Source organism: Mustela putorius, unplaced genomic scaffold (genome assembly GCF_011764305.1).
Source record: "Mustela putorius furo isolate JIRA1106 unplaced genomic scaffold, ASM1176430v1.1 tig00000127_pilon_pilon_pilon, whole genome shotgun sequence".
Taxonomy (NCBI): domain Eukaryota; kingdom Metazoa; phylum Chordata; class Mammalia; order Carnivora; family Mustelidae; genus Mustela; species Mustela putorius.
In genome coordinates this window covers 9,750,807-9,771,872 of record NW_025421288.1, presented here as the reverse complement: position 1 = coordinate 9,771,872, position 21,066 = coordinate 9,750,807, and the positions used below count along the sequence as shown (strand labels likewise).

Genomic DNA, 21,066 nt, shown 5'->3' with positions numbered 1-21,066 from the left:
AGCTGCCAGTGTTTCTTCAAGGCCCCTGGGAGCTGTAGCCTCCCCCAACCCAGGGTCTGAGGGTGGTGGTGGGGGAGAGAGTGCCCCCGGCGCTTTGGGTCTGGCTCCTCCCAGGTCTGTTTTGCGGCCCCCTGAGCACCCTGGGCACCCTTACAGCCACAGAGACCCCCGTCAATCCCTTAGGTCCTGCTGGCCTCCTCCCCATGCCGGGTCTGCTCTGCCGTGCCCGCCAACCTTGGGCTGTCTGGTTCACATTCGCTCACCTCCTTTCTGTCCCTCTTTTCCAATTCTTTCCCGCTCTCTCTGGCGGCTCCAAGCCTCTGTCCATCTCTGGGCTTATTCGGAGAACACGGAGACTCCTCCGAATCCATGGCTGGCTCTGCCTCCTCTCCTAGGAGATCCGAGGCAGAGCCCCGAGGAGTCGAGGAATGGCCTTGTTTCTTCGTTTCACCGTGGCTGCCACTCCGTTCTCTGTGGTTCTGCCCCCGTCACTTCTTCCCAGGACGGCTTTCTTCTTTCTTTCTGTTTGCTGTCCCTTTAATGACAGTTCCTTTGACTGCAGTGAAGGTGAGGGAACGGGAGGGGAGGCCTGGCTTCTGGGAAGGACTGGTGCGTGTGGCAAGCCCAAGGTCAAACACATCCCCTTCTCCAGTCCTTGAGCCCCCTGGCTCTGCCCAGACTTGGGCAGCAGGCCTGGTTGCTATGGAAACACCCAGGGCCTGAGAAAGCCTTGGCTTCCATTCCCTAGAGGCCCCTGTCCCCCTTTCCTTGCTGGTCCCATTCCGTCCCCCTCACCTGTCCCCCCTCGGCTTGCGGCTCGTCTTTAATCAGGCCGCTTTGCTCTGTCACCTCTTGCTGTGTCCTTGCTCTGAGCCCGCTCCATGTCCCTTCTGGCCCCTGTGGCCATCTCTCCCCCTCTCTGCGGTTCCCCTCCGTGTCGCCCTTCTTCCCCAGGACCCCTTTCCGCCTCTGCCTGGCTCCCCTTCATTTCCTGGCCCTTCTCGCTGGAGCCCGGAGGTAGGCAGAGCGGGGTTCCGACTGTCCCCGTGTTGCTCCTGCCCCCACCAGCTCTGCGGCCCCGTGGCCTCAGGAAACCGGGCCTTGCCAGCTGCAGCGAGCGCAGTGCCAGGCTCTGGGGCAGCAGCTGGTGCCTTGGCATCCGGAGGCAGCGAGGACGGAGTCTCCGGGCAGCGCGCCCGGAGGGAGAGAAGCGGGGCTGTTGTGTGCTGGGGAGGGGCGTCGGCGGAAAGCGCACCCGGGTCCCGGCCGCTCCCACACGTGGTGCTGCTGCTGTGGCCGGGCTCACAGGGGCGCAGGTGTCCTCCGAGGGCTGTGCGTGTGCCTGGCATTGTGCCCTGCTCCTTCCTGGGCCTGGTGGCCTGGGTTGAGGACCCTGCACCCCACGAGGGCCTGAGGCCGGCCATCCCCACCCCAACCCACAGTGGGAGGTGGGCCCAGTGTTGGCAGAAGCGAGTCCCTGTCTTCATCCGGGTCCTCTGCTTTGCCCTGACTCCACTTCCCCTCTTCTTCCTCCTCCATAAGCTCTAGCTTGTGATGGTGCAGGCTTGGGACCCTCAACTTCTCTCCACTCGGCTGTCGTCCTGTCACTTGTCACCCACTTATAGATGCTACAAATCCCTAAGGTCTCCCAAGTGTTATTTTGCTTCTGCTTGAAAAGTACCTTTGGAGGGAGCCCCGCATCCGGTGCTTATACACGCACACACGCCACCGCACCGCACGTGTGCCCAAGACCCAGAACCATCTGCTGGCACTCAGGAGTCCTACCCCTGCCCTCTGGGGCCCCTCAGAGGCTCTCGGCCTAGGGCCCATCTGCACTGTCCTCTCAGGTTGGAGCGGCCAGGGGCTGGCCTGGTGGCCGGCCTGCGGTCGTCTGTGTAAGCCCCACCTGGTGGCCCTCAGCTCCCTTGTGCTTATCGCTGTCACCCGCATTGTCCTCCCGTGTGTCTTCCCTACGTCTTACCCCACCCCACCGTTCCCCAGCCTCCTCTTCTGCTCCCTGCCGCCCACCAGGCCTGCTGGGCCTCTCCCCACCACGTGAGGCCCGAAACTGCCCCGGGCCCTGAGAATGACCAGCAGCAGAGAAGAGGCAGGGGTGGGAGGAGGCGGGCTGCCATTAGGAGACCCTCAGCGCCCCAGTCTTAGGGGAGACGCTCCAGCAACCCTTGGTTCAGAGAAGTGGCCGGAGGCCGGCTGGCTGGGGATGGGGATGGGTGTGGGGAGAGTGTAAACCTCAGGCTTGTGGCAGCTAAATTGTCAGCTGTCTGTGTGAGCGCCGCTTAGCAGCCTCCCGCTTTGGCCATGGACACAGGCAAAGGCGACTTCTGACAGTCCGTGTCCAGAGGGAGGGTGGATGGGTGGGGGTGGGGACGGAAGAGGGCCTGACACTTGCAGAGGGAGCTGCCGGGCTCCCTCTGGTGCCCAGGACCTGTGCCCCGGGCCGCTGGAGGGGCAGCGGCAGGTCCGGTGTGCCCTGTCCCGCTCAGCCTCTCCCGTTTCCCCACGCCGCGGCATCCAGGCAAGGAGGAGTTCGTGGCGACCTTCAAAGGCAACGAGTTCTTCTGCTACGACCTGTCGCACAACCCGATCCAGAGCAGCACGGACGAGATCACGCTGGCCTTCCGCACCCTGCAGCGCAACGGGCTGATGCTGCACACGGGCAAGTCGGCCGACTACGTCAACCTGTCCCTCAAGTCTGGGGCTGTCTGGCTGGTCATCAACCTGGGCTCAGGAGCCTTCGAGGCCCTCGTGGAACCTGTCAACGGCAAGTTCAACGACAACGCCTGGCACGACGTCCGGGTCACCCGAAACCTGCGCCAGGTAGGGGGGGCAAGAAGGAGGCGAGGGCGGGGGGGGGGGTGGTGGTGGTGGCAGCTGTGCTGGGGTGGACCGGAGTCCTGCGTTTTTAGAGGGGCGTGGACGGGGGTGGAGGGGTGGGGAGGTGGGGGGCGTGGTGAGGCATCAATGCCCCGCCCAAGAGGTGTGGTTCCGGAGAAGTTCCAGGCTCCCGGTGCAGGGCAGCGGAGGGCGGGGGGGCCAGGTTGCATGCTCCAGGAAGGCGAGTGGAGAAGAAGCGGCAAAGCTGCCTGGGGTGTGGCCTGAGGGAAGGGGAAGGACCCGGCTGTCACTGGTGTCCTCCGCTAGGCATTCAAGGGCCCCTGGGGTTAAAAAGTCAGGTGAGCTGGCAGGAGAGCAATTTTTTGGGGAGAGGGCAGTAGAGCCTGGGTGGGTGGGTCCTGGGAGCCCGTGGAAAGGTTCTGGCCTGGTAGCTGTGGGTTCCCTGACTCTGGAGCAGAAGGGCACCGGTGTAAGTGTGGGGACAGAGTGTGGCCTGCCCCCTGGCGGGGCCTTTCCAGGGCAAGGCAGGGATGGGGTCCGGGCAGGGTAAAGGTGCGGCAGGTGTGAGGTAGAGCAGGACTGCTGGCCGTGCTTGGCCGCGCCTCTCCTCCAGGGCTGCACACTTGTCTTCTCCTCGTCCCTCCCGTGGGGCCCAGCAGCCAGTGGCGATCTTTCCGCGGCCCCCAGGCCCCTTGCAGGAGCCCAGAGCAGACCCCGCAGGAAGGACGAGATTCTTGTCTGCAGCGGCTCCCAGATGGTCCTCCAGCAGGGGCAGCAGCTCTAGAGTTCTCCTGGTGGCCTCTGTGCTACTGACTTCTAAGGCCAGGCCCAGGGTGGCCATGGTGGGTCAGGCCATCTCTCTGGCCGGGCTTCTGCTTGAGCCCCACTCCCCTCACACCCCCCACCCCGTTTGTTTCCGGCCCTGACAACTTCTTGCCTTAAGCAGCCTCCCAGCCAGACCCCTCTTCCTCTGCCAGCGCAGCCACCGTGCCTCCAGCAACACCCGTCTATACCTCCTGACTCCTCTCTCCGTGCACTCGGGCAGGGGCCGGGGGCCCGGGCTTCTGCGGGTTCTCTTCTCTCAGACCCACTGCTTTCTCTTGCAGCGAGTGGCAGGGAAGCTCTTCCAGCTGTTTCCAGCAGGCTGAGGGCCACCAGGGACACGGACGTCTCTGTCCCAGGAGGTGCTTCACCGCTGCTGGGTTAGGCCTCCTCTTGCTAGGTATCGTCTCTGTCCTTCCTAGTTCCAACCTCGAGGCCACTCGCCTTCCGCCGCCTCTCCTGATGGTCCTCCCCATGCGGCTTCTCCCCGCTGTCTCCCGGACAGAATCCTCCATGGGCAGGGGGATCCCGGCTGACCTCGAGCTCTTCCTACCTGTTCTTTGCCACCCCTGGGGGATGACCGCATGGGGGCTCCTCCTTTGGCAACTTCCCCCTTGCTGGGAGGTCTCTGTGACTAATCCTGGGGCTCTTTCTCAAGCCTGCTGCTCCCCATGGCTGCGGGGCTCCTACCCACATGCCTCTTCTCCGTGGTCCCTGTGCTCTGAAGGGTACCAAGCTTGGGGGGACCCTCCTCAGGGCAGTGCCTTGTTTCATGTCACATTGTTCTCTGACCCCGTTGGAGGGCGGTCTTGTGTTGTCACTATTGTCTGAGCACACCTGAGTGTGTCCTGTGCATTTATCCTACTCGTAGGTGCCACATGCGTGGCACCTGCTGGGGGGAAGGGGCGTTGCTTTGGTGCTTCTCAATGACTCTCCCTTTGAGGGACCAGGACTGTCACCTGGTACTGACCTCTGGGAACATGCTGCAAGCCCAGGGTCCCTATCCACATGTCGCTGGTCAACAAACACATCATGCATCCATGGTGGGTGTAAAAGGGAAAAAGGCATTCCGTGCCCTGCTGGCCCTCCGGCTCCCAGGGACACAGGATGAATCTGTTAAAAGCGAGCAGAGCAAAGCTAGGCCCATGCCAGGGAGCAGCAGGAACCTTAAAAGTTCTGGAAACTTGGAGTGACTGAGAGGAGGCTGGGGGAGGTGGGGGAGGCCTGGCTCCAGCAGCACCGAGTGGAGACAGGTGCTCCCAACCAAGGACAGTGGTGGCCTCTTCCTGGGGCTCCCAGAGTTGGGGGTTCAAGCTGCTAACTGCTGGAAATCACTTCCCCTGGCTTTTTCTCTTTCTTTTCTTCTTCTTATTCTTTTTTTTAAAGATTTATTTATTTTTTTGAGAGTAAGAAAGCAAGCCTGGGTGGGAGGAGGGGCAGAGGGAGAGGGGGAGAGAGAATCTCAAGCAGATTCCGGGCTGAGCACGGAGCCCAACATGGGGCTTGCTCTCAGGATCCTGAGATCATGACCTGAGCTGAAATCAAGACTCGGACGCTTAACTGTCTGAGGCCCCCAAGTGCCCCTTCCCCTGGTCTCTTTTATGACGAGTCCGAGCAGAGTCCGGTCGTGGTGACCTGAGCCCAGGCCTTCAGGGCCAAAGAAGGTGTCTGGTAAAGACTTGGATTGAGGTGGTCTTTAGGAAGGGTTTCTGGAGGGATCCTCTTGCTTACATTTGAGGTGCAGTCCCGTTTTGGTCATTGTGATGGTTCCCGAGTAGGTCAGCCTCAGGCTTGCGCTCTGGACTCACTGTCCCCACTGTCCCCACTCAAGACCCAGCCTATGGCCGAGTCCATCCTTACCAGGCCCTCCGAGTCCCTGCCTGTTTTCTCAGGGCTCCTCAGCCAAGATCCTGGGTCCTGTGAGGCTCCCAACCAAGGACAGTGTGTCCCCTCAGGCCCCCTGGGGAGACTCTGCAGATGAGACACTGTGTTCCCGCCCCGTCATCACGTTCCTTACACGTGGTCAATATCTGTGTTAATTTCTTTTCTCTGGGGGGGGGGGTCCTGCTCCTTGAGGGCTTAAAACCAGCAGCTAAAGCACGTTTGTAGTTGTTTTCCAAGCAGTTTTCCTGGTTCGTTAGGCGCTCTACTGAGGCCGATTTTGGACGTGAGGCCCCAGCAGATCTATTTCACGTGCCCTGGGAACAACTCCTCTTCTCTTGCAAAGTCAGAGGAAAGAGCACTTCTCCCTACATCCCTTCAGAATTGTCTCAGGACCGTGTCCCTTCTTACAGTGTTTTTCAGAAGACACTGGCAATCTCTTTTCTGTTTTGTATCTCGCCTAATTCTCACGAATCATCCTGTGTCGTGGGACGTACTCTTGTTTCATCAATGAGCAAATCGAGACTCCGCAGGTTAGAGAACTTGCCCAGTTATCCCCTCAGGAAGGGATAGGATTGGAAGTCTGACCTCGAAGCCGCACCCATTTCCCTACCTCCCCGGGAGAGCCCTGGTTGGTGTCCCTTGGAGCAAAATAAAAAGACCCCCAGAACTCCTAATTTGTCTTGTGGATCTTCCATTCTTGGATGTGGATCTTCCATTCTTGGGTGAGTCTTGTCTCTGCTAGCTGCTCTAGCATTAGAGCTACAGCCAGAGTTCAAGGTGGAGAGGGGGCTAAGTTGCCCCTGGATATAATGGCTGAGTCCCCCGCCCCATGACTTGAGGCCTTCCTTCTTCATGCGCTGTCATTCTTGTGCTCTCGGACTCCAGGAGCCCTCTCTGTTCCTAGAGCGGGGAAGAACCTTCACCACTCATGTGCTAGTGGGAAGCCTTAGTATTCTGCATCCTGGCATTCTGGAAGGCACGGGCTGCTGTGGACCCCTCCTTGTGCTGTGTCCGGGGCCGCCAGGAATGGCTTCCAGCGCCCGCTCCACTCGACTTACTTTGGCCGCAGTCGCCTTGGGTTTCGGGTTTCGGGTTCCGGACCCACCCCTGCTTCAACTACTCCAAACTTGCTGTTTTTCAGAGGAAGCCGGGATGTCCTGACATTCGCGGCAGGCCCTGGCTTTGAACTCACCTCCCTTTCTTCTCAACCCTGTTTCTGAATTTGCCGTTCTACTTGTTAAAAATTAAAGTTGTCTCAGAAAGTTGAAAACTGTTTTTTTTTTTTCTTATTTTAGTCTCCACAACCAGTTCTAGTTCAAAAAGAGTAATAGTAGTTGGATTTTTACCTCTGATCCCCACCCCACCCCCATGCCCTGTTTTTGTCCTGTGTTGCTCGACTAGGCAGGGATATCAACGACTCTTACGTTTGGGGTGCCCTTGATTTCGCTGCCCTGAAACGAATTGTCCCTCGTCCTGACTGGTTGGCTTCTTCACTTCGCCACGGTCCCGCCAGCTGACAGGGCTAATCCTTGGACCCCGGGTTAGCCCCTCGCACTGGTCCCTGCACCTGCGGTTTGACCCCTGCCTTCCTGTTTTGTCAAGTGCTTCGGTATCACTAGGAATCGACACCCGTTGTCTGGACGTCTCCTGGTTGCTCAGTGTTGAATTCTGTTATTTTTCATTATACGAGGCCCTTATTAATTGTCTTTCTGAATTGGTCCCAGGCTCGCTGGTGATAATAATGCTGTAATGATCTGTCCCTAGAATACTTCTTCTTGAAATCACCCTCTCGGGTGTGCCTTTAGTCTTTAATGGACATCCAGCCAGAGTGTCCCGCCATCTCTGATCCCCTCAGCCAAGCCACCTCTGTCCCTTTGATTTCTCCTCCACAAACACAAGGGTTATTGGAAGGTGATGGTTGCCTCTGCCTTTGGCCTCGAGAAGAGAAAATAAACAAGAGCCACGTGGGGATGGGGCCTCCAGAGACTGGGTTAGAAGACGCTGGTTTATGGCTTAGGGAGGAGTAAGGGGTTTTAGAAGTGAATGGGCCTCCGTGTTCCTTTTTATGGTGCGGTGTGTGGGGGCTATGGATTTCTGGTGCTGGCTATGGGGAGTGGAGGCTCGGGGGTCTGTGGCGTGCATGGAAGGAGGCTGGGCTGCTGGGAAAGGCTTTCCAATTCCAGGGCTTGCAGGGGTGGCGGTGGAGGGGGGGCATTTCATTCCAGGACGGATAAGCTGCCCAGAGGAGCATAAGAGAATGAGGGTCGGGTGTTTGAAGAAACTGGGGAAGTTTCGGGGGGAAAATGGGCTCTGGAAAGTCAAAATTAGGGAGGAAGAAGAGATCAGCCATGAGGGGGAGAGTGGGAGGAGGGGGAGGGGTTCGGGGATGAGATACGTGGTGAACGTGAGCCCTCGGCCAGCCCATGGAGGGCAAGGTTTCGTTTTCCCTGTTCAGGTGGCGACTCTGTCTAATTTTCTCAAGGAAGAGAAACAATAAGAGTTACCCCTCCCTTCCATGACTCCCTGGACCGATTTGCCTCTCCTCCATGCCCAGGAAAAGCAGACCCCAATGTCCCTTCCCATGCTCCTTGGGGAACCTCTTCTCTTTGCCTCCAAATGAAATTGCCTCTCATTCTAGCCAGTCCCGGGACTCTCTGGGGGGGCATTGGCCACCCTTCTCCCAGCCTGACAGCCAGCTGGGCCACCACCAGCCAGTTAACCCATTAACTTGATATGGTCACTGGTCAGCCAGGAGGCCGGTTCTCTAGAAGGCCATCTGGTTGACCAGTTAGCCGACAACTCATCGTCCGTTCCCCGAGTCAATAGCCCGTCCCTTTCTCGCATCCCTTGTCTCTCCCCTTCCTTCCCTCCAACTCCCTAACATTCCAGCTGAAAGGACTTACTAATACGGCATAAATGGGTCTGCTTCTTAACCCCCTGCCTTCCCTCTCTCACCCTCTGTTGGAAAACCCCGTTGCCGACTCTGTGTGTGTTACTAACACGCTTATAACCCAGGGGACCAAGGGATGGGCAGGGACAGGTGAGATGAGGTATGAGTGAAAAACCGAACTAACCTTTCTGTCTCATTGCGGAATGTCGGCCATCTTTAAGTCTTTGCTTTCCTGGTCCAGTTCTTTTGTTGTTTTCTTCTCTACTAACCAAGGTCTTTAACTGTTCCCCTTCTCTGCAGCCGGCTCTTCCGGGAGGGGTGTGGGGGGCAGAGGAATCCAGGGGAGGGGGTGGGAGGGGGGACTGGGAGAAGAAGGGATTTAATTTTTTGTGTGTTTTATTTCTCCCTCCCATTATAATTTAATTTTCTTTAAACGAAATGCTTCAGCGGAGCCTACGGTGGGAGGGTCTGAACAACCAACCAAATACATATGGATATATATTTTTTTCCTCCTTCCTTGAGTTTCACAGTTGGTCATTTTATTTTTCTTTTCTTTTCGTTCTGTTCTTTCGTTGTTGTCTTTGTTGTTGTTGTTGTTATTTTTTTTTTTGACCCCCCCCACCCCTCCCCCATATCTCCGGTGAAGCACGCAGGGATTGGACACGCTATGGTAAACAAACTGCATTATCTGGTAGATATCACTCTAATTGTCTTACCGTTTGGTTTGCCGTGGGTTTTTTTAGCTGTTCGATTCTCCCTCTTTGGTTTCCTTTCCCCGTTTGGTTTTGGTTGTTTTGCTCTTCCGATCGTTTTTTTGGCGTCCTGGACAATCTTCAGATTTTGCTTCTCTCTCTTTTAGTTTTTCCTCTTTCCCTTTTTTTTTTTTTTTGGCCCAAACTCAAATCCAAAAGACAAGTGGAAACCAAGGAATTTGGCCTGTCCCTGCCTTAACCCTGACTCCTGAATTCAGATTCCTGGCCAGAGAGACCTGGGGGGCAGGCCCCATGTTCATCGGCTCTGGTTAGACCAGCCCCGATGCCAGGCTGCTGATTTCTATTGCTTTATTTTGTTCCTTTTCCCCCACACCTCCTCGCTCCCTCGTTTTTTTCTCTTTGATTTAGTTTCTTTCTTGGTCTCCTGAAAATCCATGGAAAACACCATCCCATGACATGCTACGCTCTGCTCACTGTCAGCTCCCGGACAGACCCCTCCAGTTGGGAGCCGGGGGGCTGGGGCTGAGCCTCCTGTGGCAGCCAGCTGGGCAGGTTCCTAAGTGGAGGGTGGTGGGGATGGCCCTGGGAGACGCGGAGTGGCCTGGGACCAGCTCATACCAGTTTGGGCTCAGTCCCATGCTGGCTGCCAGCGAAGAGGTGACATCCCCTCCCTCACGCCTCAGCCTTGAGGGTTCCTGGTTCCGTCCCCCCCACATCTGCATGGCATGAATGGTCTTTCCCCCCCAGGAGGGATAGTGGCCAGTTCCCCCACCGCTCTGCTGTTCTGACTAACACTCTGTTTCACACTGTCTTCCTTCCCCCACATCTCCCCCGACCTTCCGTCCCCTGCCTGTCCCGCATGGCCTCGGATGGGGGTGGTTGCCTTCCCTGGTGAGGGGATGAGAGGAGGAGGCGCAGCAGGGGTGAAGCGGGGCTAGTTGTTGCCAAACCCCTCTGTTTGGGTTGGTCTCAGTCCCCGTGAGTGTCGGTGTGGGTGTGTGTGTCAGCGCAGCTGGTGTGTGTTGGTGTGTGGGTGCGACTGTGGGTAAATGTTGGTGTGGCATTTAGGGGGTGTTAGTGGGAGACTGTGCTGTGTGTCTGCGGGCTTCTGCTGGTGACTCCACACGTATAAACGCTGGTGTGAGCTGGGGTCTGTGGGACGGGGTGGAGGTTTGAGCCTGGGAAGGGCTCTGGGTGGAGGCGGGCAGGAGCTGGCCCTCAGGTCTGGGGCCGTGATGGGCAGGAACAGGGCAGGAGCAGAGGGCAAGGAGCTGGGACCGGCCCTTTGCTCCTCGCCTTGCCTCGGAGTGTGTGCCTGCTGGCTGTGCCGTGCGCCATCCCCTGGGATTCGCTCGTGCCCGCCCGTCCCGGCTCTGTGGCGGCAGGCTGTTAGTCATCGCCTATTAATAATGCAGAGTGATTGAGCACCAGGCTGGGGACCCTACAGATGGACGTGTCTGCTCCCGTGGGGCCCGCGCTGCTGGGGGCAGCTGCCTGGCCTTCCCAGCCTCCCTGATCTGCGAGGCTGCGTGGCTGGCCACGAGGGAAGCTTGCTAGCTGGGGCTCCCAGTGGGCTCCCTGACCTCCGCAGAGTCTCAGATTGTGAGGCTACGTTGGGCCTGTCCTGATGCTTACACGGGCTATGTCTCCCTGCACCCACATCCCCGTGCTGGCCCTGTCCTCTGCCCTGTCCCCAAGGCAGTGCGCACAGATGCAGCCATGCCAGCCCTCCCGAGCCAGGGTCTCATCTGGTCACTCCAGGCATCCCAGTGCCACCCACAGGCTCCGCTCTCCAGCTGCTGCTTCTAGAAGTTAGCCTCTGCCCACCCCTCTGGCCAGGCCGGGAGCTGGGCATTTGGAACTCTTTCTTTATGCAGCCTCACTGGACAGTCAACCTGTGACTTTGGGGACAGAAAGGAGGCAAGATAAATCCGTGTGGTGCACCCCAAACACCAGGGAAAAACCATCTGAGACTCGGGACTCCGTAGATCTTCCTTCCGGTCTCGGTTCCGTTAAAAATTGATCACATGGACGTGGGCCAAAGCTCAGTTTCCCCATCGACTGAACAGCTGGTAGAGTCCATTGCCTCCTTCCTGGGGTGAGTGTGAAGATAAAGCAGGGTAGTGGAAGTTAAAGCATCCGCACTCTGTAAAGGAAATTATGTTTTTATTCATCTTTATGGCATGTTAACTGATTATCTATCTCAGTGTTTCCTGGGTGAGGATGTTTTGTAAAGAAGTGATTCCCTTCCCACCGCAAACCCTGGAGAATACAGCATCTTTGGCCCTATGGGAGAAAACATTATTGTCCCTTCTTAGGAATCAGTCTCAAAATAACTTCAAGAGGCCCCAGAATGCCTCCGGAATTGGTCCGGGCAGGAGGAGGAAAGGCGGAGGAATATGGTTAACTTGGTTAAGAGGCAAACGGCCTTGTCTGGGTTCAGCCCTGGCAAGGAACGTTCCTGCAAAATTCCAAATTTTTAAAGTGCACGGTGTGAGCATTACTGTTCGATGATCAGGGCTGGTTGCCTCCTGGTGGCCTGAGGAGCCTCATAGACCCTCGAAAACCTGTCCCCGGGGATCAGCCTTTTCAAGGGGACTGGAGTCGGAGCATGGGGCCCTGAAAGAAATGGGGTTTACCCTGTTCTTACTCCCAGGCATCCCTCTGCCCCAGTTCTAGTTGGCTTTGAATTTATTTTTACTAACTCGTTTTTATATGGTCTCTTTTGTTGTTATCGGTGCGCTTCTCCTCGGGGCAGAGGGTGGCTACAGACCAAAGAGGCTAATCCATTGAGAGGTTTGGGTCAGGTGTGGTAAGAAGGGTGGATGTTGCCTTGTAAAAATAATAATCGGTGTTTTTTGTTTGTTTGTTTCTTTGTTTTTGCGCACACACTGGGGGCTCTGATTCTTCTAAATAGTCCTCACATCCTGCATATAATTTAAACTTGGCAAATGGCTAGGTTGAGGCATCAGGCAGAGACTGTTGTCCGTTAGCCAGTGGGGAAACTGAGGCCCAGAGACAGCAGTAGCAGAGGGGCATGTAGCAGTTCTGGAGGGTCGGGTGCCTTCCCTCCTGTTCTCTCATTCGATCCGCCTCATCACCCTGAGAGAAGCACGAGTGGTGGAGGTCATTACACCCCCTTGGCAGACGAGAGGCACAGATTGTTGTGGGAAACAGGAAAGGCGGAAGAGGAGCTCGAGTTCTCTGACCTGAAGTCTTGCCCCTCTCGTCCCAAATGTTATCAAATCCAGATGTCAGGAGTTGCTGTAGGGCTGTAACTGCTAACCAAGTCGTTTTCCTGCGAGGCTTCAACCTGATTCTCTTTAGCTTCACCCTAACCCCAGACAGATGGCTGAACTTGAGCCGGAAGCAGGCCTGCACAACGTCCCTCAGCCATCCTGTCTTCATGCCCGACTCCCACCCCACTTCGTCCTAAGAGGAGGCCTGGGCCTTCTTCCTAAACTAGTTCTTTTTTTTTTTTTAAGATTTTATTTATTTATTTGACAGAGATCACAAGTAGGCAGAGAGGCAGGCAGAGAGAGAGGGGGAAGGAGGCTCCCTGCTGAGCAGAGAGCCCAATGCAGGGCTCGATCCCAGGACCCTGAGATCATGACCTGAGCCGAAAGCAGAGGCTTAACCCACTGAGCCCCCAGGCTCCCCACTAAACTAGTTCTTAACCGCCTTTGGCTTCTAGATCCCGTTGAGAATTTGTTGACAGCCATGGACAAATGAGACACTTTTGCATACAATGTCCTGGAAACCCATCTAGCTCCTCCATAAGTTAAAAACATCTGCCCTCTATCCTATTCTCCCCTGAATGAGTCCCCCTCCCAAGGAGGCTGGTGACCCTGTGATCCAAGCAGGCAGCTGGGGAAGGCTCTGGATGATGCCAGAGGGGTTCTCCCTCTTCCTCAGCCTTTCTTCCCGGGTCAGGACAGGCATGGAGGGCACCTGTGGGGACAGTTTTGGCCAGGACCTGGTTTCATATCCTACCAGCCTCCCTAAGAGAGACACGCAGAGCTCAGAGCAGATGAGAGGTGGGCCCAGCAGGGAGGGTTGGGACCCCGCCTAGGTCAGTGGCTGCCTAGCCACCCTCCGAGCTCCTGGAGCAAGGAGGGAGGCTGGGTTCCCGGGTCTTCCATGCCTCACCCCTTCTTCCCTGGCTGCACATGGCTGTTCCAGGGCAGAGCCATGGCTCATTCCCGCTGGCCTCCTCAGCTCTCACTCTCTGCCTGTCCGTGTTGATGGGTTGGTGTGGGTTGGGCAGCGCGTCAGCTGTGTCTCGGGTGCTAGCCGTGGTGCTGATGACCGAAAAGAGGACGCTTGGAGATGAGCCGGTCAGGACTTCCGCCCACTGCCTTCAGCAGGATGTGGTGTGTGAGCTGGTGTGTCTGGGTCATTGATCAGTAGTGAATGGGTGGTGGCAGTGAGTGTCTGAGTCACCCCCTGGTGAGGAAGATCTGAGCCTCGTGTCCCTTCCCTTTCTTTCTCAACCCGTAAATGTCTCTGTCCTAGCGGTGGCTCCTCTCTCCTCCTCCGTTGGAAGGAAGCTTCTCCTTCCTGCACCCACGGCTCCCTCGCCTCCATCTCTGCTCTTCCCCATCTCCCCTGGCCCCGCATGCCCTCTCATGTGCGGCTGCCTCTCTCTCTCCTCTCCTGCTGGGCCTGGCTCCCAACCCTGGCCCTCTAACCCGCATGTATCCCAGCTGCAGAGGCTGTTCTCTCGCACGGCCCCCCTGCCCTCCTCCCCCGCCGGCCCCACCCCTTCCAGAAGCTGCGCGGGGAGCGGGGGTTGGGGGGCAGGGGCATCATGAACCCCTGGGGTGGAGGGGGACGGGGGAATTACTCCCCTGATTCCTGCTTTTACTAACGAACCCGCCATTTTTGTGTCTGGACTTTGGTTTGTCTGAGGGAACAGTTGGGTTTTACTAATCTCTGTCATCTCCTCCTTGCCTTCCCCAGAGACTGTCCTCCATTCCCCTACTCTCGGCTTCCTTTCCACCTGGTGCCCCTCCCCCCCTACTCCCTCTACGTCCTCCACCCCCAGGCTGACCCCCCCCCCTTCCTCCGTGCACCTCTGTATGTCACCCTTCTCCCACTTCCCTCTCCCTCAGCCCCTGTTCTAAAAAATAGTCGTGAATTTGGGGGGACAGATAGGAGGGTGATGAAGGCATCCCTTTTCCAAAAGGGGCACCAGATGGCTGTGCTTTGCTTAAAGCCATAGAGGGCAAGGTCAGATTCATGCCCAGTGTGAAGGGGAATCCTGGAGGGTGTTCCCCACAGGTCAGGTCCTTCTAACTCTAGAATGGCAAAGGCAGGTGAGCTCCCTGCATGGACTGGGCCAAAGAGCCCACAGGATGAGGATAATGGCTGGAGCTGGTGCCCTGGCTGCTGGGGCTGGGGGGAGGGAGGGCACAGCTGAGAGGCTCAGGGGAGCTAAAAGGTCGAGGAGGCCAGGAAGCCTCTTCCTGAGGACTTTGGGGGCCAGCCGGGGCCTCCCCCATACAGAATCAAGGGCGCCTGGTTAGAACAGGCTCGGAGGAGGAAGGCTCTGTCCACTCAAGTCTCCTGAGGTGCTGTGCCTATAGATGGGATACAGGCAGGGAGAACCAGTGTTTCTCTGGGTCATGAAATGACTTGACATTCACCTTTAATGATCATGATGTGTCTGTCTCCTGGATTGTGATGGGATTAACGTGGTTATAGGGACATGTCAGGTCGGGTACCTGCCCTTCAGGAGCGGACTGTCTAGCTGGGGTGAGCAGACACAACTCAGGAACTAATTAGTGGCCCATTCCCTGGTCTTGGTGTGGCATCAAGAGCGGAGGTGCAGGGTGGGACAGAGCTGAATTTGCCCTAGGGAGACCCCTTCACCTATCACCCCTCCCTGTCCTAACCCACCCCTTCACCCCAATCCCCTTCCTCCCTTTCCGTAGCCCCCTTCTGCCCATCCTAATCTTGTCTGCATGTTTTTGTGACTAATACTTTGACCCTTCCCTCTTCTACCCCAACCCCTACTTCCCAGCCTTAGGTGGGTAGAGGGAAGAAGAAATAAACAATAATGACCAGCCCTCCCCTCAAAATAAGACTCAAAAGCTTTTGAACTGCCCCCTCCCACAAAGACCTCTGTCCTTGAACCTGGTCCCCCAGCACAAGGTTTGATGGTTCCCAGGAGGGAGCCCTTCAGCCCTCACTCTGCTTAGCTGTGCCCCCAACTCACTGTGAAGGAGGGGGACTCGAGGGCCCTGTGGGGGAAGTCCCCCTTGCCTCGTTCTACCCATGTTCTTTAGGAGTCCCTAACCTCCTCGCCCCATCCCCAAGACAGTGGAACCCTGGAGACCAGTCTTGGGGAAATGGCTGGTGGCATGCATGTGGGCCGGTGTGGGCAGGGACACACAGGATGTGACTGGAAGACCCAAATCTCCAGACTGTGCCTAAAAAGGGGGTCCTGAAGCATGTTTGGGGACTGGGAAGCGGGGGTGAGCTGTGGTCTGCGGAAGCACAGTGTTGGCTTCACTGTGATCCAGCTTCCTGAAGACTCCCAGAGGAGCCTGCCTCCTCTTCCCAGGTGACCATCCTGAGCCACAGCTCCCCTCCAGTGGGGCGCTCACGGTCCTGAAGCCCTGGATTCTTCCCCCATGTCTTGCTGGGTTTCTGGAGCCCTTGTAGGCTGCTCTTATGGCTGAACTTTTCAAGGCCAAGTGGGGATTTGTCTGGGGAGGGGTTAGACAGAGAGTTCCTTGCATCTGTCCCTTCTCCCCAAGGTCACTTCCGCCTTCCCCAGGCCACTGCTGAGCCCCTGTCCTCTCCTTGGAACATTGGGTACTCCCCACTCCTTTCCCATGTTGCTTTCTAAGCTGACTTTTCAGCCCAGGATTAAGATATCATGAGGTTAGCTCTGTTCCCCTGTTCCCTAACCTGGCCCTTAGTAATGATCGTGGCGTTAGTAGGGAAGACAACAAAGAAAAGAGGGCAGGCTAATGAATAGGTAAAGAGCTACACTCTCCGTGGGAGAGAAGAGAGCCACCAGTATATGGAGGGACTGGGGAATAAAGAGACAGACTCAGGAAGAAGGCATGGACCAGTGGGAGCTCTTGAAGTTAGGGTGATGGTGGTGGGAATCAGCCCCGAAGGCATTATGCGTCCCCCAGGAAGTTCCAACGCTCTCCAGTACTGTCCCTGTGTTCTGGATGCCCTTGCTGTCTCCCACTTCCCTGCTGGGCTAAGGCTTCAAGGACTCTTCGGTGTCCCAAAGTGACAGCGGCAGGTGAGGCAAAGCCACCAGGATTCAAGGAGAACTGGTGCTCTCTATGTCCTTTATGAAAAATGCTCTGAAATCACCCGAGGCTCCAGCAAGCACCTGAAGAGGGGGAAGTGAGGATGCTATTTGGATCCCCCCATAATGGGGCCTTGTCCTGAGGTCCCTGCTCCTGTTTGGAGCCACTTCCAGGCCCTGCTTCTTGCTGTTCTTCATGGTGAGCTCTCCAAGTACCCCTCAGGCCTCTGCTTGCTGAGTTGGGGGCTGTGTGGCTGGCCTTAGCCCACCCTGAAACCATCAAATCTTGTGCTACCTCCTCTCCTGCCTTCCCTCTCTCCCCCCACTGTTCCTCTTCCAAGACAAGCAGACATAAAAATGGGGGTGTCCCCCTCCCCCGCAGCCCCCCGGCCCCTCCCTTGCCCAGCCCGTGGCTTTTCCCAGGGAGTTGATGCCGGTTGTCTCCTTGTCTCTCTCCCTCCCTCCTTGGGCTGGGCAGGTGACCATCTCGGTGGACGGGATCCTGACCACCACAGGCTACACGCAGGAGGATTACACCATGCTGGGCTCGGATGACTTCTTCTACATCGGGGGCAGTCCCAACACGGCTGACCTGCCTGGCTCGCCCGTCAGCAACAACTTTATGGGCTGCCTCAAGGACGTGAGTAGGGCTGGGAAGGGTCTGGGCTCAGCCAGGAAACCCTCTGGTCCCCGTCTTCAGTGTGATTTAGTCTGAGCTGGCCAGCTGCCTGCCTCCTCTGTTGTGTCCAAGGTGTGAGGAGACCTCCCCTCATCCAAACCTAAGTCTCATTGATTTTTATCAAGAAGCTTCTCTCTCATTTCCTTGAGCCCCTGTCCTCTCAGAGGACTCTCGAGGGCAGCGGTGGTGCAGAGGAAAGAATGTTGGATGTGAAGCCTGAAGACCTGTGTTTGGTCTTGGCTCTCCCACCCACTAGCGCTGTGACCTTGGCCGAGTCTGGCGGCCTGTCCAGTTCTTAGTTTCCTCATCTAAAAAGTAAGTAGTCAGTACCTACTTCTCAAGGTAGATGTGAGGGCCAGACGAGAGTGTAAATGACAATACTCTGTCAGTTGGAAGATGTCTGCTAGATAGGAGCCGTGATTGTCTTGTCACTATTAGAAATCCCAATTCAGCGGGTACTGAGGGCTGCCCTGATCGGCTGGGCTGGAGGACGGAGCACAGACCATAAGTGGGGCAAGGGAGGTGCTTGGTCAGAGCCTCTGTATGTGAAGTTCTAGAACAGAGGTCCAAGCCAGTGATCCGGTGCAATGAGCAGCACCCCCGCCTCCCGACACACACACAATGGCAGGGTCCCGTGGTGGCTGCTGCCGGGCCAGAGTGGCCAACCCTGAGTGGCTTTTGCTTCCTCATCCCTGACCCCACCCCTCCCTGCAGGTGGTCTATAAGAATAATGACTTCAAGCTGGAACTGTCCCGCCTGGCGAAGGAAGGGGACCCCAAGATGAAGCTTCAGGGGGACCTGTCATTCCGCTGTGAGGATGTGGCTGCCCTCGACCCCGTGACCTTTGAGAGTCCTGAAGCTTTCGTGGCCCTGCCCCGCTGGAGTGCCAAGCGCACCGGCTCCATCTCCCTCGACTTCCGCACCACTGAGCCCAATGGGCTGTTGCTTTTCAGCCAGGGCCGGCGGGCTGGGGCTGGGGCTGGCAGCCACAGCTCTGCCCAGCGGGCTGACTACTTCGCCATGGAGCTGTTGGATGGCTACCTCTACCTCCTGCTGGACATGGGCTCTGGGGGCATCAAGTTGCGGGCGTCTAGCCGCAAGGTCAATGATGGCGAGTGGTGCCACGTGGACTTCCAAAGGGATGGGCGCAAAGGTGAGATGGCCTGGGGGGTGGGGGCCCGTTCCACCCTTCCGCCGCCTGACTTCTTTTCCAGACCCCTCCCACTCACCTCCTGGCCTCTCCCCCATCCTTTCTGGACCCCTCCCATTCTCCCGGCCACTCCCCATCCTTTCCAGGCTCCTCCCACTGCTGTCCTTTCTCTCCTCCCATTGGGGCCGGTCCTGTCATGGTGCATCACAGGGAAGAGGGTACTGTTTGGAGTCAGCCGAGCTGGGTTCATACCTCAGCTCTCCACTTACCATGTGTGTGACTTCAGGCCCTTACTCAGCCCCTTGAAGCCCCAGTTTTATTATCTGTAAAAGGAACCATTACACTGGGGTCCTTAAGGGGAGAAAATAAAAGAATATCTATAAAAGCACAGTGCCCAACACAGTAGAAATCCTATTCTCCTTTAAACAAACAAACAAAAATCTTCCCAACCATGCCTTCCTCCTAGCTAGGTCCATGCAACCTTCTTTTATTAACTCACTCACAAGTGCTTAGGGAGCACCTACTGTGTGCCAGGAGCTGTCCAAGGTGCTGGAATGGGAACTGTGGGGAACAAAACTGTCTTTGCTGTCATGGAGCTCATGCTCTGGGGGGTCGGGGTACAGAGTAACACCCAACACTCCCACCTGCTGAGGTTTCTAGCATAATGAAGTGGAGGGCAGAGTTGCTCGGGCCAGGCGGGTGCTGTTTCTCGAAACTTCTGTTGCTTCCGACCACCCTTTCCTCTCCTCTTCCCTTTTGGTCTCCTTTCCCACGGTTTTGCTTTCTGCCCAGTTCTCTCTTCACTCTTCTCCATCTTGTCCACGAGAGAAGGAGTTGATGTAAAGGAGAACTGACACATTACCCAACCTAAGCACTTATCACATCAGCTACATTGTTGCTACTGCACCAGGCCTTTGAGCCTGGGTGGAGGGGCTGTTTCCCCCCACACACAGGGAGGAAGGAGGCCCTATGCTCCCAGAAACACTAGCCTCTCATGGCTGGCTGTTGCTTCCCTTCTCTTTCTCAGAGATGTCACCTTCGCAAGGCTTTACAGTATGTGGGTTCATCCCCTGGTGTTGTCTCTTGATGGCACCCGGGGTTCTTCTCAGAGCTGGCTGCCTCTCAGGGTTTCCCCATAGGTGACTTGTGACTCTCTAGGTTAGAAGTCTGCCCAGGCTTTGCGGAGAACCCCAGGGCCTTCTGCTCCTCTCTCCCTTCATGAGGTGGCCTCCTTAGCGTCCCGCAGAGCTCTAGAGCCCACACACCAGGACTGACGGGTCCTTGGGTCACTGTTTGACCAGCTCTGGCCATTTCTGATGTCCCATGTTCATTTGGGCGCCTAAGCCCAGACTTGGGGCAGCCATCCCAACAGAACTCTTCTTGACCTTTTCCGTGACTTTTTAAAAAAAATTGTGTTAAATTACACATAACGTTACCATTTTAGCCATTTTTTCAAAGTGCACAGTTCAGTGGCATTAAGGAACTTCACACTGTGGTACAACCATGACCACCATCCACCTCCAGAACATTTTCATCTTCCCAAACTGAAACTCTGTCCCCACGAGACACTAACTCCCTGTTCCCCCTCCCCCAGGCCCTGGCAGCCAAAATCCTTTCTCTTTCAAGGAATTGACTACCCTAGGGACCTCCTGTAAATGGAATCATATAATGTCCGTTTTTGTCTGGCTCACTTCACGCAGTGTGATTTCAGCTTTATCCATGATGCAGCACATGTCTCAGCATTTCCTTCCTTTTCATGGCTGAATAGTATTCCATTGCATGTAAATACCACCACCTTTTGTTTGTCCTTTCACCAGCCGATAGACGCTTGGGTTGTTCCATTTCCGTGTTTTGGAGCAAAGATCTTGGAGCAAGGCCTATACTCACTTTAGTTTCCTTTTGCTGACTCTCTGTTATACATTCTGTTCCCAATTCTTCCTTTCCCTCCCTCTTTCTTCTCCCACATTTGATTCATTTACTGAGAGTCTAGCTGGGTAGCGCCCATGGCCAGGAGGCCCCACAGCAGGTGGGTGGAGCAGGCATCTGGGGATCTGCTACCAGTAGAGATGTGGGTGATCAGAGGGCCGTGACTGGGGACCTGCTGGGGGAGTGGGTTTTAGCAGGGAGACCCTGGAGCATCTGACACCTAGTCAGGGGAGACAAGCGAGGGCCATGTTATTAAAATGGGACACAGGGGAGTGACTTCTCTGGTTCAGTAAAGGTTTTGAGCAGAGGAGAACGTGCTCCAGATTAAGAATCCCAGCCATAGAGGAGCTCCTAATTCTGCTTCCTGAATTTGACACCCCGTATTCATGCTTTGATCTCCTGCTGCACCCACACCCTGTTTAGATCTCTGCCTGGTCAGGCCTGATGTAGACCAAACCCTCCTTACCTCTTTTTAACTTCATGGACATATGCAGACTTCATTTTATTTTGTTTTGTTTTATTTATGAGAGAGAGAAAGTAAGCACACAAGTGGATGGGTTGGGGAGGTCGGAGGGAGGGGCAGAGGGAGAGGGAGAAGCAGACTCCCCGCTGAACAAAGCCCAGTGCACCCTCAATCCCAGGACCCTGGGATCATGACCTGAGCCGAAGACAGACACTTAGCCAATTGAGCCACCCAGGCACCCAAAGACTTTTTTTTTTTTAAAGCATTCCTCTTGAGAAAAGACAGAGGAAGGAAAAAGTACAGAAAAAAATAGATGAACAGAGTAGTTTCTAATGTATAGTCTTCTACTGCTTAAAGATTTCAGTGAAGGTTTTGCAGCTCCCACTTGATCCCAAATATTTTTTCTA

At 56.1% G+C, this 21,066-nt stretch overlaps 1 protein-coding gene across 20 annotated transcripts in view; it reads left to right on the top strand.

Moving 5' to 3' along the window:
- NRXN2 (neurexin 2) overlaps positions 1-21,066 on the top strand; it is a 105,709-nt gene that overhangs the window by 31,011 nt on the left and 53,632 nt on the right. For 14 of the 20 annotated variants that reach the window (XM_045064450.1, XM_045064412.1, XM_045064456.1 and 11 more), the window contains 4 exons: positions 2,537-2,838; positions 9,099-9,122; positions 16,920-17,081; positions 17,835-18,273. In XM_045064450.1, the coding sequence (XP_044920385.1) occupies positions 2,537-2,838; positions 9,099-9,122; positions 16,920-17,081; positions 17,835-18,273 (927 nt within the window). The remainder of the gene's footprint in view (positions 1-2,536; positions 2,839-9,098; positions 9,123-16,919; positions 17,082-17,834; positions 18,274-21,066) is intronic. The other 6 variants (XM_045064454.1, XM_045064414.1, XM_045064388.1 and 3 more) reach the window with 1 other exon arrangement.